Source organism: Canis lupus, chromosome 6 (genome assembly GCF_048164855.1).
Source record: "Canis lupus baileyi chromosome 6, mCanLup2.hap1, whole genome shotgun sequence".
Lineage (NCBI taxonomy): Eukaryota > Metazoa > Chordata > Mammalia > Carnivora > Canidae > Canis > Canis lupus.
This window is the reverse complement of record NC_132843.1, coordinates 79117159-79136088: the sequence shown is the minus strand read 5'-3', so window position 1 is coordinate 79136088 and position 18930 is coordinate 79117159. Positions and strand designations below refer to the sequence as shown.

General features: G+C 35.5%; 1 protein-coding gene across 6 annotated transcripts in view; it reads right to left on the bottom strand.

Annotated features, from left to right (window-relative positions):
- Positions 1-18930, bottom strand: part of CAMSAP2 (calmodulin regulated spectrin associated protein family member 2) — a 116532-nt gene that overhangs the window by 19402 nt on the left and 78200 nt on the right. For 3 of the 6 annotated variants that reach the window (XM_072831345.1, XM_072831346.1, XM_072831349.1), the window contains exons 5-7: positions 9776-9808; positions 6831-6972; positions 6397-6536 (exon numbers count right to left, since the gene is read on the bottom strand). In XM_072831345.1, the coding sequence (XP_072687446.1) occupies positions 6397-6536; positions 6831-6972; positions 9776-9808 (315 nt within the window). The remainder of the gene's footprint in view (positions 1-6396; positions 6537-6830; positions 6973-9775; positions 9809-18930) is intronic. The other 3 variants (XM_072831347.1, XM_072831348.1, XM_072831350.1) reach the window with 1 other exon arrangement.

Below are 18930 nucleotides of genomic sequence, written 5' to 3'. Positions count from 1 at the left end.
TCTCATTCCTTCATCACTGGAGTATATACATCCACGCTAGGCTATTAAATCTGAGATGGACTATTAATGCTTATAGGCAAAATTTATAACAGCTACTCAAAACCTCTTTGCGCTTTTCTCTGTATTTCCAGAAGAGCAGCCCAATTTATGTGGTAGGCATTGATACTTGTGACCATAGAACTCTGAGATATAATGTATAAGGCACTCTTTGTCCAAAGTCAATACAAACAGCTGAAACAGCTTTTGACTCTGAAGAGTGGCTATCATTTAAAAAAACAACAACAACAACAACAAAAAACTCTTTCCAGATCCCTAGAAATCTCTCCAAAACTTAATCCAGTATCTATGTGCTTGATGATGCCACACTCACAGTAATCCAGGCTCTAAATAACAAAAAGACTCTAGATTGCTATGGCTAATTATTAATAATTTTGAAATGTACATACAGAAACATTATACAAAATAGCAACCTAACTTTGAAAGGTTATTAGTAAGTTGACAATGTCATTTGCCTTTTATGATTTATATTTGAAAATGCAAATAATTTTTAAAGTAGCTTAAAATTATAAGAAAAGACTAAGAGGGTCCTCAAAAGCACATTTCTACTTCAAGCTTATATTTTAAGATGCATACATCATAGAAGTATAAACATGATGAATTATTTTAATTGTAGGCATCTGGTTAGATTAAAAAACACTATACAAAATCTGTTTTATAATTACTTAAAATAATACTTCATTAAAATCTGGCATCTAATAAAAATGTTACTATCAAATTAATATTTAATGAGTAAGATCTTATTTCATATTACATTTCAGTTTCCAAAATTATCATTAGAAATATGGGTGTTTTCTAATGCCATGTCTTCCTCCTGTTAATTTATTTTAAAAGATTTATTTATTTATTTTAGAGAGAAAGCTGCAAGCAGGGGGGAAGGGCAGAGGGAAAGAATCTCAAGCAGACTCCCTGGTGAAGAAGGAACCTGCCTCGGGTTCTTGAGATCATGATCAGGAAGCCAAAATCAAGAACTGGATGGTAAACCGACTGAGCCACCCAGGTGCCCCACTTGTTAATTATGAATAAACCTCAAAGCTCTACATACTCTCATTTAGAGGTCATCTATACGTAAGCTGGTGATTTTCAAATATTCATCTTTTACCTGATAGTTCCAGAAGGCTATTTTGTATGTAGAAAGTGAGGGAAAGAGAAGAATCCAGGGAAACTCAGGTTTTGTCTTCAGCAACTGATAGTACCATTTAATGAAATGGGAAAGACTGGGATAATTACGTAGTGGAAGGAATCCTGAGTTAATAGCTTTGAGATATTCATTAGATATTTAAGTGGACTTGACAGGTATGTGGTTGAATGTAGGAGTCTGAAATGTTATAGAAGATAAGGCATATGGTGAACAAAATTTGGCAAATTTACTTTTAGCAAATTCCCAGAATATTCAAACATTTATAGACAATACATACTGTTTTAAGCAATTGTTAGAATTTGGATTTATTTATTTATTTATTTTTTTGGAAAGGAAATGAGAATGCTTGCAATCCCAAGGGCTCTGTGTTGGATCCCACCCCTACTTACTCTCTCAGAAGCTTTACATTTCTAATTATATTTCTTTCTCCTATATGTTTATTCTTCCCCTCAACAGAATCCTCCCTGCTTTGCTTTTCAACATGCTCAGGTCTTCCAAATGAAATACAAAACAAAATCTTTACTCAGTAATTCACCATTCTCCAGTTTCTCCTCACTCCCCTACCTTTTTACCTCTTCATAAATTTCTCTAAGGTAGGCCTATGCTAACATCAGGCTTCTGGCTCCCTAATCCACTCCAGTCTGGCATCCAGGCACATTATTCCTCCAAAACAGCACTTGCTCAAGTCACCAACGACTTAAATTTGTTGCTAAATCAAACAGATTTTTCAGTCTTCATCTTACATGACCTCTCAGCAGGATCTGATACTCTTGATGCCTCCCCTCTTTGAAAACTGCCATCCAGGCCCATCAGCTACCAAATGACTCCCAAATGTATTGAATGTACTTACATAAGCAGTGGCCTACAGAACATTCCCTCTTAGATATCTCAGAGGCATCTCAAATGTCTAGAACTGAACTAGTGATCTTCCCCACAAATCTGGCCTTATTCTAGTTTTACCTCACTCAATGGCATCACTACCTCTGCGTGCATGCCAGAAACCTAGGAGTCTTCCTCAATGCCTCTTTTTTTCCTCCCCATATCCAGTTCATCACTAAAGTTCATCATTGCAAATTCTGCATCCTAAATATTTCTGGAATCCACCCACTTTTCTCCATCTTCATCATAATCACTCTGATTTAAACGGTTTCCATCTTTTGTTTACAACACAAGAGCTTTATCTTAAACTATTAAGCCAAACAAACTTTTCAAAATAATACCCCTTCCTCCACTTCACTGGTCTTGGGAAAGTGATTATCGGCTATGAGAGCATACTTGATTGGGGTCCCTTTTTAATTTCTCCAGTTTCATTTAATACCACGTTCTCCAGAGTTCCTCATTTTACCCATCAGACTGTAAACTCTAGAAGGACAAAGCTTGTGCTCATCATCATATCTTCAGTTTTTAAAACAGTGCCCAGTACATAATAGATGCCCAATACATAAATACTTATTGAATCAGTGTATAAATGAACGAATGATTAAATGTGTAACAAAAAGATCAGTTCACAAAATACCAAACTATTGACAGGGAATATTCTCTGGTAATGAGATCATTGTGATTTGTAATTTCTCTTCGTACTTATCTCCATAGGATATTTTCTAAAGCTAAGGTATAAAATTATAATTAAAGTATTGGTCCTGGGATCCCTGGGTGGCGCAGCGGTTTGGCGCCTGCCTTTGGCCCAGGGCGCGATCCTGAGACCTGGGATCGAATCTCACGTCGGGTTCCCGGTGCATGGAGCCTGCCTCTCCCTCTGCCTGTGTCTCTGCCTCTCTCTCTCTCTGTGTGACTATCATAAATAAATAAAAATTAAAAAAAAAAAAAAGTATTGGTCCTAGGTTCCACTATACGAGTATAGTTAACTGAAATCTGTATCTCCTGGAAAACCACTGTTTACGTGCTCAACTAAATTGTTAATTGAGAATATTTTAAGGACTTTGGTGTTCAATATCACTAAACATGAGAGAAATGCAAATCAAAACCACAATAAGATATCAGCTCACACCCGTTAGAATGGCTATTGTCAAAAAGATAAGAGTTGGCGAGGATGTGGAGAAAAGGGGACCCTTGTACATAGTTGGTGGGAATACAAACTGGCACAGCCACTATGGAAAACAAAATGGCACTTCCTTAAAGAATTAAAAACAGAACTACCATATAGATCCAGCAATTCCACTTTTGAGCATTTATATGAAGAAACTGAAAACAGGATTAAAGAGAAATCTGCATTTGTATTCATTGTAGCATTATTCACATAGCCAAGATATATATGGAAACAGCCCAAATGAATGGATAGAGATGTGGTGCATACATACAGTGGAATATTAATTCAGCCATGAGAAAGATAAAATCGGTATGATTTCACTTATATGTGAAATATAAAAAAGCTGAACTCATAGAAACAGAGAATAGAGTATTTACCAGGGACTGGGGAGCTGAGGAAAGGCGGGAGGGATTTTAGTCAAAGGGTAAAAACTTCTAGTTAGAAGTAACTGGGAATCTAATGATTATAGTTAATGATAATGTATTGCACACTCAAATGTTCCTGAAAGAGTAGATCACCACAAAAAGGAAATGGTAAATATGCGATGTGATAGAGGTGTTAGCTAATCCTTGGTGGTAATCATTTTGCATACTTTAAGTGCTGTATGTCAATTATAGCCAATAAAGCTGGGAAAAAAAAATACTTTGGTAAGATACTATGTTTGGCCACAAGATGTCAGCACAGTAAGAGCATTTTCCCAGTAACCAAAGCTTTTAAAGATCATCTCTTTCTGAATTTATGATTAAACAGCAATAAATCTGTTGCCATATTCCAGGCATGATACCAAATTAATTTCATTTAACAGATTTCTTTCCTTTAAGTTAAGATAGTCATGCAATTATACATTAACATTCATAAACAATGTAAACAATGCAGAAGAACGTAAGATGTACAGAACATGGAACACCAAGTATGGTTGAACTACTCTCCCCCAAGTCCTAATGTCACACTCAGCAGAAAGCACTGTTAATAGTTTTGTGTTTATCTTTCTAATCAACCTTTTTTCATGCATAGATTTGCATACAAATAGAAAAATCATTTTTAATATATAAATTACATCACGCTATAATGTTTGCTACCCACTTTCTTCACTTAATAACATCTTGGAGAGCTTTCCTGATCAGTAAAAATACCTACAACTCCTTCCTTTAAACAGCTTGACTATATTACAAAATACTTTGTGTCCCTCCAAAGATGAACTGTTCCCAACTATTCACCACTGCTAACAATCCTTATAGGTGCCTTCTGTGCATTTTAAATTTGGTTACGTAATGGCATACAAGGACGCCTGGGTGACTCAGTGGTTGAGCATCTGCCTTGGGCTCAGGGCGTGTTCCCAGGTCCCCTCACGGAGCCTGTTTCTCCCTCTGCCTATATTTCTGCCTCTCTCTCATGAACAAATAAAATCTTAAAAAACAAATAAAAAAAAGAAAGAAAAAGACCATATCAGTATATGCTTCCCCTAAGAGGGGAAGGGGGTGCTCATTCCCTTTATCCTTATAAACACTTGGTATTAAAGCTAACCAAATGACCAGGTGCCCAGCATCATGGACCAAGCAACCCCTTAAAGGTTTGAAGTCTTAAAATACTCAATATAAGTCAAAGTTGTGGTTCTAATAATTTAGCAAATGATACAGAAAGTGACCAAAGCTTCTTCTGTAAACAGTTACTTTTTTTTCTCTTTTACTTCACGAATCTCTCTACCTACCTCCCCTCTGGCAACCTACTAGTTTGTTCTACTATTTCAGAGTCTGGGTATTTTTTGTTTTTTAAATTTGTCTGTTTGTTCATATGTTTTGTTTCTTAAATTCCACATATTAGTGAAGTCATATGGTATCTCTCTTTCTTCTGACTTATTTCACTTAGCACTATACCCTCTAGGTCTATCCATGTTGTTGCAAAGGGCAAGGTCTCATTCATTTTATGGCTGATATTTGTATGTGTGTGTATGTGCATACACACCACATCTTTATCCATTCACCTATGGTTGGACACTCGGGTTGGTTCCCTATCTTGGCTATTGTGAATAATGCTGCAATAGACATAGGGGTACATATATTTTTTCAAATTAATGTTTTCATTTTCTTTGAGTAAACAGCCAATAGAATTACTGAATCATATAGTAATTCTTTTTTTTTTTTTTTAAGATTTTATTTATTTGAGAGAGCAAGTGAGAGAAAGCATAAGCCAGGGGAGAGGCAGAGAGAGGAGGAGAGGTAGACTCCTGCTGAGCAGGGAGCCCCCATGCAGAGCCCAATGCTGGGAACTGACCGACCCACCCAGGCACCCCTCATATGGTAATTCTTTTTTTTTTTTTAAGATTTTTATTTATTCATTCATGAGAGACACACACACACAGGGAGAGAGAGAGAGAGACAGAGACAGAGACACAGGCAGAGGGAGAAGCAGGCTCCACGCAAGGAGCCCAACGTGGGACTCGATCCCAGGTCTCCAGGATCACGCCCTGGGCTGAAGGCGGCACTAAACCACTGAGCCACCCGGGCTGCCCCTCATATGGTAATTCTGTCTTTAATTTTTTGAGGAACCTCTATACTGTTTTCCATAGTGACTGCACTAGTTTGCATTCCCACCAACAGTGCACAAGGGTTCCTTTTTCTTCACATCCTTGCCGATACCTATTTCTCGTCTTTTTGATTCTAGTCCTTCTGACAGATGTATCTGTCCAGTTATCTATTTTAAATATGCCTGATTTAAGAAAATGTCTTTATATCTAGATCATGCCCAGACTAAGTCAATTCAAACATCAGGGCTATATATTATTTATTGGAATTCCAAGGTAAACAACTTTCAAAGTAACCAGGACTTCATTTATGCTCCCACCATACTATAACAGCATCTGTCTAAGATTCAGAAACATGTAGTGGCTTATCCTCTATTGTGCTAACATGAGGACAATGGGTCAATTTTGTACCACAACTTTTAAATTTAGCTTTGTATTGTAAGAGAAATCTTTAGCTAACACTGTATTAAACCTAAAACAGGCAGAAAAATAAAACTTTTTTCAAAAGCTCTTTTGACTGATATTAACAGTTAATTTATAAGTTTAGAGTGGCTATGCCACTTATATATCTAGTTATATTTTTCCAAAAAACTTAAAGCAAAACAAACCACCAAGAGTTATTTAATTTACCTTTATGGATGAAGCGGCATACAGCATGTCTTCCAGGGTGAAATGGCAACACTGGTTCAAATATTCTTGGCAAAATTCTTGAATCAGCTGCAGATTATATAGGCTATCAGCCAAAGACATGGTTTCTTTCAAACAAATATCTTCAAACAGGAAAAGAGCAAAGTGATGACTTTGGGTTAATTTGAAAATATACATTTCATATCTATTTTATAATCAGTGGCTTAGTACAAATACACAATTATGTGGAATCTGTTTTACACACCCATACAAATATAGTGGCCACTACATAGAAAGACTTAGCACTACTTTACTTAACTATCTTCTCCAGGATTATATGTAAAAGTTTTTTTAAAAGCCTTTGTTACTTATTAAATTCTGTTTTCTTAATATTTATCACCATCTATAGCCTAGAAATATTTCACTGTAACACTTACCTTCTACTCTGACAACACCAGGACAGTAAAAATGAATAAGAGCAGCTAAAGCACAGCCATCTGTACCATCTTTCAACAAATTTTCTACCAATGGAATGCAAGGCAATTGCTTGAGCAATGTTTGCTCCTTCCTATAACGAGCCTACAATAAAAGAAAAAAAAAGAGAGATGAAAACAAGTAAATACTAAACAACATACGGGGGGGAAAAAAACAGTATTATAGACTCTAACATACCAGTTACATACATTAGGAGAAATGAGAACTATTCAGCAACACCTCTCTTTTCTAAATAATACTAGACATTACTTTACCAAAGTAAAATACAGAGCAACAGCATTATAGTTTCCAAGGACTTAGTATAACATTATATTGCCAATTTACATGAAATGACATTTAAGCTAAATATTTAAATATAAAAGCATCACAAAATGGATTCAGAACATTTTGTATCCAAATTATCAGTTCTGTTCTTCCCTAAAATCCATTTATTTTAATGTTATATTTAATTTAGACCACGACTTCTTACATTCAAAGAGCAAGTGTACTGCTTGAGCAGAAAGAATTTTAAAAGCTCTCAAAATTGGGGAGCAGGTATAAGAATACAATACTATTCTTACAGGAAATTGGGCAATAAGAAACATCACTTTGAGGAACTAGAATATCACCAAGGTATGCTGGCTTGTTGGTATCTGAATGTTAAGATAATGTACATAAAGTATAACAACTTTGAAACTGCAAAAAAACAAAAAAAACAATCCAAGTGAGGTTTCATTCACCAATAACAGAGCAAATATAAGGATTTCTGCTCCCCCTTAGAAAAACAGAAGAAATCTTTGTTTTCTTTAAAACTGCTTGGTGTGACTGGATACAAATTCGTGAGACATGCTGTAAAACTTAATGGTTCAGAGAACAAGCTCTTGAGTCAGATTACCTGGGTTCAAATCCTGGTTCTGCCACTTAACTAGCTCTACGATCTTAGACAAATTACTTCAACTCTCATTTCTCAGTTTCCCCATTTGTAAAATAGGAAAAATAATAGTACCTACTTGATAGGGAGGACTACTAGAAGGATTAAGTAAGGAGACGCCCATAAAGTGCTATGCACATAGTGATAACTAAAGGTTGGCCTATTATTAGCTGTCAGCTCTCCTAAAGGCAAGAGAATAATGCTGAAGATTTAATGAAGATGCACAGTGAAGTATTTTATTAGGTAAATTTATGATTATATTGGTTACTGATATTTAAAGTTTTTTTTAAAGTAATCAAAACTAATTTTTCTTCTAACTCCATCTGAACTGGTTATCTCTATATTTTATGATTAAAATATAATTATGAAATAAAATATTTTTGTGAGAATAAAAAAAATAATTTATTGAAAGGAAACATTTACTATTTGGTGGTGAAGTTAAACTTCCTTTCAATGATATCCCTCAGAAATGAAAAATGAAATATCTATTCCTATTTCTCTCTGGCTACCCAAGAACAAGATTCATGGAACATTTTTTCCTCTTGAAGATATTCAGAGAGCTTGTTCTTTTTAATCAGTGTGCACTAGACATCTGTATTTAATGGTACGCTCCAAACTCAGAGTACCTATATTCAGAAAAAATTATGTACATGGCACTATATAAATTTTTTAATTGATTACTGATTTGAATATCCTATGAAAACTCCCTCAACTTTGCTGCTAGTAAAGTTTAAAATTTAACCACAAAAAACGAGCAAAGAAGACGTGAAGGGAAGGGTGAGAAAGAAAGAAGAAATCAACCAGTAGCATCTGCTAGCTTTAAGTTACCCTTCTCACATTTGGTAAGTCACAGTTCCAGATCTTTACACTCCTTTTCTGGCCAGCCAGAAACAAAATAGTCTCCCTCTTAGAAATCCTCTAAGTTGTCTGGGCTCATTCCCAAATTTCCCAGATCTCTTAGCAGTAGCCTGTTTTCAGCCTACAATCTGAACTGGACTGAGTTGAGCACCCTGGGTCATGGAATAAAGAACTGAATTGTGTGATTTGTCCTACTGCTCTCTGCCAAGTAGCACTTCTATACAAGGCACACGCACACACAGCCTTATGAGGCTTTAGCAATAAATGTCAATGGCTTAGGATAGATTATCAGGGATTTGTGAGGAGCAAGCTAAAATGCTTTCCTGAATATTATATCCTAAAAGATTTATCAGGTAAATCAACTTTTAATTTTGAAGTCATGTACAACTCGCATTTGGAGTTCATGAAAGTTGTAGTCTTTAATACTTAATCTTACTATATATGGCTTTATAAACTTGCTGTGTGGAAACATTCCCTGTTCTTTCTACAAATTGAGAAATCTGGCATTTAAGAGGGTCATTGTATTTTCTTTCTCTCAACACTATAGTGTATTTCTAAATGATATTTTTATTTCTGAGGGTTTGAAATTCCTCTTAAGTGGTCTAACCACCAAGATATAACCCTTAAAGAACAATCCTTCAGGTCAAATCAGAACTGAGTATAATTTAGGTCCAATACTGGTACGGCCACCGAGAATATATCACTTTTTTATCACACAAAAAGTGTACCCTACAACTCAGGCTGAAAGGAAATGAGTCTTTAAAAAAGATTTTAAGATACAAATAATTTGCATATGCAATTTATATTCATTTTTCCTAAAGTTATTAAAACTAATGAGAATCTCTATCCATACATTTTTAACATATACTGACAGTCTATAAAATATCAATAGGACTAACAAAAGAATGCTTATGCTTTAAACTATTTCTAAAGCTTTTCATCTAAACCTCAGCTAGATTTTTAAATCTTTTTTTATATTATGATCATAGAAGCTTAAAATACAATCTCTATGCAGCAACTAACAGAATTATATGAAATGACTATACCAACAAGACATAAACAATACCATTCCATAATTACAATTCTGGAAAGCAAATTGAAATAGCTGGGCAAACTTACTGGAACCAGTTTCCAAAACCATTTGGAAGGAGACTTCAGAGGAAGCAGCGGGGGAAAAAAGGGAAAGCAAAAGGTAAAGGGAAAATTCATCAGAATGATTTTTAATTAACAAGTGACAGTAAAGCTTCTGAAAGTGGAGTTCCAAGTTTATAATTCTCATAATATTTTTTTAATGTTAGTATTTTAAAATATTAGGTTCCTAATGATAAAGATCTCCACCTTCTCCCCTCCTCTCCTCTCCCAATACAGAAATTCATTTTTCAGATACTCAGGATATTCTGTATACTTTGGCAGTGAATAATTTTATTTTCATGTTCTAGAATAACACATATTAAAAAATAAATCTATATCCCAAAAGGGAAGTAGAAAGATTCCAGGGCTGGATTTGCAATCATTATAATTCTCAGACACTAGTAAACCAAGTTTGATAAGGCAGTTATTTCTTTCCAAAGAGAAAAGAAGAGAGACTATGTCATTAAGGGTACAAATAAAGTAAATAGAACTGTAGATTTGAACAAGATAATCATTTCTTTCAACTATATGATGAATTTCTTTTAATTAATGGGGCGAGAAAGTAATTAGCAATTCTTACTAAGATTTTCACAGAATCTCTAAAGCAAGCAGCTATTTACATAAAGAGAATATAAATGCTATTAATTTTACTGTCTAAAGGTATCCCAAATAATATAATTTTACTTCTTTAAAATGATGAATAAACTCATAATTTCAGTTAATATGAACAATTTGTGATTATCTTTGTATTTCCTAGCATAATTTCTAATAGCCCTGAATAAACATTTATTGAATGTACCAAACTAAATGAGGTCTGAATTAAAATTCATATTCAACTTTTATGTAGAAAGTTTATTCTACAGAGGTGCTTGGCTGGTTCAGTTGGTAGAATGTGTAACTTCATTGGGGTTGTGAGTTCAAGCCCTGTATTAGGTGTAGAGATCACTTAAAAATAAAATCTTAAAAAAATTTTTTTCCTACCTAAAATTAACTGTAAAAAAAATAAGATTTGGAAAATAAGATATTTTAAGAACTTCAAGAGTCCGAAAAATATCATCTCAAGAATCAGAAAAATACCAACTTTCCATAAAAAGAGAGTATGTGCAGTAAGTTTTCCTTATTGCTTCAGGAAGAAAAACCTTCATAATTTTGTTGCATGTATGTTAATCTCTCATTTAACCAGGAGTTTGGGGCAGCTGCAGTTATGATAACCATAAAAAGTATAAGAGCAGGAACAAAGGAAGCCACTGAGAATGTGTCAGGATCCCAATATGTAAGAGGAATGTCAAAAACGGGTTTTCTTGTTATGAGAATAGAAAAATCCCATTATATAGAAACTGATAATAAGAAATATATTATGAACTATTAAAACAGGAGATATGCAAAGGAGTCTCTACTGGTTCAAATTATTCTATGTATCTTGTAAAATATTCAATAAGACATTTTACTAATTCAGACTCTTCTGGTCTTCCTCCCACCTCTCCACTGACCTAATTTACTGATAGCAATCCTATTCGAGGAAAAAGGAAAATGATTTAGATTGCCTAGCTGAAGGAAATATGATTTTAAAAAGTAAATATACTAAAAGAACAAATAAATGCCTATGCTATTCATGTTTATAACCTCATGGGCTTATAACCTTATAAGCCCAAATATATAGTAGAAGCTCCTTGCTGCAGGGTAACTGTATTTCTGAAGTAAACAGCAACTGCTCCACCCCCTCCTTTTAATTTTCAGAGAACTAGGCAAACTGCAACCTCAAATCCTGTTCTAAGATGTAATTATGACACCAAAATGCTTTTAAAAGGCCACAGATAACTGGTGGAAAATTGTTTATGAAGTCCTTACTGATGACAGGGACCAACCTGGGCAGTTCAGATTTCCTGGAATAGTTCTAACTTCCAGCATTCCTTTCTACTGTCTTCATCACACATTTGGCTCACTCTAAATTTTCGTTAGTTATTTTAGGTCTTGCCATTAATATTCCCCACACAGTTCTATGTCTTCCTCTGGGTATATACAATCACTCTGAGATTTGGGATAATTCCTAAAGTTCTTCTACATGCTCCCAAAACACGTTGGGAGGATACTGGTTCGACCTGGCTTTTGCTGGAGACCTCATGGAATTGGAATTCATTAAGGAGTTAATCATAGTGTGACTAGTGTGACCTGTCACCTCATAACTCATTAGACTTAAGAATCTCTTTACCGCTGTGGGTCCAAAAGTTGTGTTGAACTGCTTGCTGATAGGAATGTAAAATGGTAGAAATCTCTTTGGAGAAGATTTTGGCACTAGTTACCAAAACTACATATGCATTTACCCTCCAATCTAGCAATCCAATTTCTATGGAGTTTACTGAAAATCCAAGAACAAAAAAGGACATTATTCTTCATAGCATCATTTGTAATTATAAGATCCTGGAAATTACTTAAATGCCCCTAGGAAAATGGTCAGAGAAACTGTGGTATATACACAACAGAGTACATGCTGCTGCAAAAAAGAATGAGGAAGATACCTAGGGACTATGTGGAGTAACTTCCAGGATATACTATTAGTGAAAAACACAAATTGCAAAAGATTAAATATATTTTGTTAAAGGAGAAAAAACATATACATATGTGCTTACTTGTGTAAAAACAAAAACAAGAAAGATAAACCAACTAATTATCAATAAGGGTTGGCGGAGAGTGAGAGCTAGAAGAAATAAGGGGAGGGAGTGATATGTCTCTGAGTTTAACTTTTGTGTAGTTTTGACTTTTGGAATCATGTTAATGAAAATGAAATTAAGTCCACAAGGATGGAGCAAAAAAGCCCACTAAAACTAAATGAAAACAGAAGCCAGGCAGCCCGGGTGGCTCAGCGGTTTAGCGCCGGCTTCGGTCCAGGTCGCGGTCCTGGAGACTCGGGATCGAGTCCCACATCGGGCTCCCTGCATGGAGCCAGCTTCTCCCTCTGCCTGTGTCTCTGCCCCCGCCCCCGCTCTCTCTCTCTCTCTGTATCTCTCATGAATAAATAAATGAAATTAAAAAAAAAAAAACCAGAAGCCAATAAACCCAAATGTATTTCAAAGGAATAACAGAACTACAATGAAGTGGTGGGAGGGACTCAAGTAACTTTAGAACACAGCATTCTGACCATATATTATCAATCTAAAGAAAAATGAATTATATTGTATCTATTGGAGATGACGGATGTTAACTAAACTTATTGTGGTAATCATTTCACAGTATGTGTAAGTCAAATAATAATGCTTGCTGTCCACCTTAAACTTCTATAGTGCTGTATGTCAATTATATCACAATAAAACTGGAAAACATAAAAGCATTAAAAGGAGTAAAACAAACTAAAAGAATTAAAAAGAAAAAGGAACTGCAAACAAATCTTAAACTCCTTAGGTTTCTTTTTCATATTGGTATACACATAGCAACTCTGACGCTATTTTATAATGAATTGTAGGATTGAGCAAATAAGAACAGTTAACCTTCAAACAGTACAGGCTTGAACTGTGCAGGTCATTTACACGTAGTTTTGTGGTTTTTTTTTTTTTTTTAATAAATACAGTATAGTCTTGGAAATGTATTTTTCTCTTCCCTATGATTTTCTTAATACCATTTTCTTTTCTCTAGCTTTAAGAATACAGTACAAAATACATAAAATACATGTTAACTATTTACATTATTGGTAAGGCTTCTAGTCAACAGTAGGTTATCAGTTCTTAAGTTTCTGGGGAGTCAAAAGTTATAACTAGATTTCCAACTGGGTGGTTGACACCCCTAATCCTCACCTTATTCAAGGTTCAACTGTAAATATCAATGTCCTCTCAAATTACTTATTATAAAAGTAAAAATAATAACCAGAAGTTAAGAAACCAGAGAGTATCTTAACCAATTGATAAAAATTAACATCACCTACTAGGGCAATGGATATCACGTACCTCTGGACATAATACTGTGAGGAGGACACAATTCAGTCTTAAAAGCACAAGCTTAATTTAATTGTAAGGAAATATCAGAAAAAAACAAATTGAGGGATGCAAATGACCTGTGTTCTTTAAAAATGTCAAGGTGAGCAATAAAAAAGAAAAGCTAAGGGGCAGCCCAGGTGGCTCAGCAGTTTAGAGCCACCTTCAGCCCAGGGTGTGAAGGAGCCTGCTTCTCCCTCTGCCCATGTCTCTGCCTCTCTTTCTCTTTGTGTCTCTCATGAATAAAAAATTAATTAATTAATTAATTAAAAATATAAAAAACAAAAAAGCTAAGGAACTTCCAGGTTAAATAATACTAGAGATACATTGAAGGGGTAGGAGGATATGATGTTTGCAACTCACTTTCAAATGTTTCAAAAACCTTTGCATACATATGGGTTTGTGTGTGATGTATATGTGTGTGGGTATACACATACATACATGTATGTGTGCGTACACACATAGCAAGAAAGTAAATGAGGCAAAATGTTAAACTGATGAATCTAAGTAAAGAGTATATAGGGCTCTTTTTCTACCTTGAACTTTTCGTAAGTGAAAAATATTTCAAAATAAGTGTTCTTAAAAAACTTTATTAAGTCTGTATCAATCCAAATCTTTGTAGAGTCTGTGTCCAAATGTACAAGATCCACAGAGCTGCTGAAGAAATCTGTTTTTACAGTACTCTTAAGCAAAGATGAAAATCACAGTGCTAGGACATCTAACTAATATTTAAGTCTCTCCAAGGCAAGTCATCTTTATAAAATATTGCTTGGAGAAAAAATTCAGAGATAGTATGATATTGTAAAAAAATGTTTAAAATGCCAAGTTCCTCATTTAACTACACTGAACGTGGTTGGTAACACAACTAGGGCATATAGATTAGGAAGTTACTTTACGAGTAGGTGAGTAAATGACTATGAAAGAGAAAAGGTATATTGACAATAGGTATAAAGAAAGAAATGAATTAGCACTGACCACAAACGTCCACAGAAGAATAAACCATAATTACAGAATAGAAACTTAGAGATAGAATTCCTTAAAAATCATCTAATTTGGGCAGGTCAAGTCTTCACAATTATTTGACTGAAATAATGGTATGAAAAAGAAACCAAGTAAATCTAAGAGTCAAAGCAAATGATGTATCTGAAAATGATGTATTATTTTTTTTTTAATTTTTTATTTATTTATGATAGTCACACAGAGAGAGAGAGAGGCAGAGACACAGGCAGAGGGAGAAGCAGGCTCCATGCACCGGGAGCCTGACGTGGGATTCGATCCCGGGTCTCCAGGATCGCGCCCTGGGCCAAAGGCAGGCGCCAAACCGCTGCGCCACCCAGGGATCCCATGATGTAATATATTAGAACATTACATGTTTTATATATATATGTGTGTGTGTATGGAATAGACAACCAATTACAAAATGATGGGTTACAAATCAATGTTTCCCAAAGCATGCTCCAAACAACACTAATTCTACAGGATGTTAGTAGATGTCATTCACGAAAGCGGTAAAAGATTAAATATGTTTGAGAAACAGCTAGACAGGCTTCTTAACCGGGCCTTCAATGTACTAAAATGGGTCGTAATGTTTTTTATTTTCTTTTTGAGATTATTTATTTATTTATTTATTTATTTGAGAGAGAACACAAGTGGGGTGGGAGGGCTGAGAGAGAGGGAGACTCCCGCTGAGCAGGGAGCCCAGTGTGAGGTTAATCCCAGACCCCAGGGCCCTGGGATCATGACCTGAGCCAAAGGCACTCAACAGACTGAGCCACCAGGTGCCCTGGTTGTAACATTTTTAAAGGGACACAGAGAGGGCAGCATTTCCCAAATGTATCTGACTTCAGAATCTTTCTGGGTACCTGGCTGGCTCAGGAGGTAGAGCATGCGACTCTTGCTCTCAGGGTCATAAGTTCACGTGAGATACAGTGTTCACTTAAAAATAAACAAAACTGGATTAAATAAAACTTAAAAAAAAGTTATTTAAAAAAGAATCAAATAGTATCTAAGGTACTATTTATTTATTTCATTTTTAAAGATTTTATTTATTTGTGAAAGACACAGAGAGAGGCAGAGACACAGGCAGAGGGAGAAGCAGGCTCCATGCAGGGAGCCCGATGCGAGACTCGATCTCAGGACCCCGGGGTCATGCCCTGAGCCAAAGGCAGACGCTCAACCACTGAGCCACCCAGGTGCCCCTCAGGTACTGTTTAAAAAAATAGAACCGAGAACAAAAAGGTCATAGTTTTTAATTGCTAAGGAACTTTGGTAAAAATGGAAATTCACATGGCTGACGTAATCAAGCAAATATGTATAAGCATTCACCTACTGTCTCACCGGGTAAAGTGTAGTCTATTTTGAGACTATACCTTTAAAGGAAAAGCAATTAGAGCTCAGTTAATATCCTTTCTCCAAAGATAATTCCTTCATCCAATTCCCACCCCTCTGTAAAACATCTCATCAGCATTTCTATTTTAAAAGTGGCAAATGTTACAATGAAGAGACATGTACTTTTAATATTGGGAGAAACAAACTTTATTCACTCTATAGTGAGCACTGTAAATTTCAAAATACAAACCAATGAATTTCATAGCTATTTCAAAACTATCTACTTTTGATAGTAAGAGTGGTCTACTTACTAATGTCCAAATGTGGTAACTTCATGTCTCCACTCATGTTATTCCTTATGACATAGTGCCTTACTTTGTAAAAATCATAAAACCTACTAAGGCCCTGTTCAAGTCCCACATCTTCTAGAAACCACCTTAAATATTTCACTCCCAAGGTTATCATAAATCCATAAGTAATATATACATATATGAAAGTTTATAATAACCAAGTACTTACTATCTTCACTAGCCTTTTGCTCTGAATCCTTACTTTTACTAATATATTAAGAAAGGAAAATTTGAGAATCATTTTAGTCACAGAATTTAGAAGCCATTTAATTCAACTTTTAAAATTTATAAAGAAAATGAGGCCCACAGAGTTCAAGTGCCTTGGGAAAGGTCATGAAGCTAGTTAGTGGCAGAACTCTTCTGACTTTAAGTCCATACTCAGTTTATCATAGCATTTTTTTTTTAAACAAATTCCTTAAAAGAATGAATGCTGAACTCAACGTCACTGGCTATAAACTTTAGAGATCTTTCAAGTACGGTTGCCAGATTTAGCAAATAAAAATATGAGATGCTCATGCAACTTATACCAAAAATTTTTTGGTATTTCTCTGAAATTCACATTTAACTGGGCATCCTACTTTACAATAAAAAGGATATTAGAAAGAAAAAGAGCAACTTGAAAAAAAAAAAAAAAAAACCTGGGAAAATAACATTAGTAAACTGTTTAAACATTTTCCCAGGACATGGTCCTACTCAAAATGCCTTCCTTTTAAGACACCAACTAATCCAATAATCAGAAATACATCATCAGCAGATCTAATAAATCTGAAGAAATACCTTTGGAATTCTAATTTTGGTCTAGCACTAATAATATTGCAGTGCAAGTATCCCTCATCATATGCATATATTTTACCAAGAAGATGGCTGTAACAAGAAGTTTCATAAAATAATTTCATTGGACATTTAAGTTGAGAATAGGTGGGAAAGGACAAAAGGTAAGAAATGTTATCATCCAACACCACAGGCCCTGATTTTTTTTTTAAAGATTTTATTTATTCATGATAGAGAGAGAGGGAGAGAGAGAGAGAGGGAGAGGGAGAAGCAGGCTCCATTCCCGGAGCCCGACATGGGACTCGATCCCGGGACTCCAGGATCACGCCCTGGGCCAAAGGCAGGCACTGAACCGCTGAGCCATCCAGGGATCCCCGGCCCTGATTATAGCTAGATAAATCATAGACAACAAGGTTAGCATCTAGTCACTTGGCAAGCTAGCCTGAGTAAGTAGAAGGCGTGGCAACTTCTTACCAATTGCATAGTAATAAAGAAAGAACAAGTCATTCTATCTCTTGTCCCTAAAAGGAGAAAAGGATCAAGAATTTTGCTTTTAGGGATCCCTGGGTGGCGCAGCGGTTTGGCGCCTGCCTTTGGCCCAGGGCGCGATCCTGGAGACCCAGGATCGAATCCCACATCGGGCTCCCTGCATGGAGCCTGCTTCTCCCTCTGCCTGTGTCTCTGCCTCTCTCTCTCTCTGTGTGACTATCATGAATAAATAAATAAAATCTTTAAAAAAAAAAAAAAAAGAATTTTGCTTTTATGGGAATAAAAAAATCAAGAATGAAGTGATTAAATTTCCAGCCAAACTAACCAGTTCAAATGCCAAAAATCTCATTGTTAGATAATAGAGATTTCTTTCCCTAGTTTATGCAGAGTGCCTCATAATGATGACACCTGTACTTTGCAGTAAGACTATGTAAAATTACATAGTCTATGTGAAATTTTCATAAAGATTCTAACAATTGGAAAAAAGAGAAAATTCATTTGGAAATAAAAATATGTATTGTGCTAAAATAAAATATGTATTAATCCAAATATTTAAAAATGAATCGGGATCCCTGGGTGGCGCAGCAGTTTAGCGCCTGCCTTTGGCCCAGGGCGCGATCCTGGAGACCCGGGATTGAATCCCACATCAGGCTCCCGGTGCATGAAGCCTGCTTCTTCCTCTGCCTATGTCTCTGCCTCTCTCTGTGTGTGTGTGTGTGTGTGTGTGTGAGACTATCATAAATTTAAAAAAAAAAATTTAAAAAAAAATGAATCACATTCATTTCTTCATTTACCCAAATGAACTCATGTGCAATTGCATGAGGCTAAGTGCTATTAAAACATCAAAGTGGTATAATACAAGTAGTGTCCAGATGCTACATTATAGCTTTACTTTTTTTTTTTTTTTTAAGATTTATTTATTTATTCAGAGAGAGAGAGAGAGAGGCAGAACACAGGCAGAGGGAGAAGCAGGCTCCACGCAGGAAGCCCGACATGGGACTTGACCCCAGGGCTCCAGGATCACACCCCAAGCTGCAGGCGGCACTAAACTACTGCGCCACCAGGGCTGCCCTATTATAGCTTTTCTTAAAGGTGTTTCACCCTGTTTGGAATATAAATGGCATTTTTTACTTCATAAAACTGTGTTTACTGGGTCCTATGTCAGCAAATAAAATCCCTATTTAGTTCATAATGTGTATACAATACTGTAGAATTCAATCATTATATTTAATAAACAAGATTT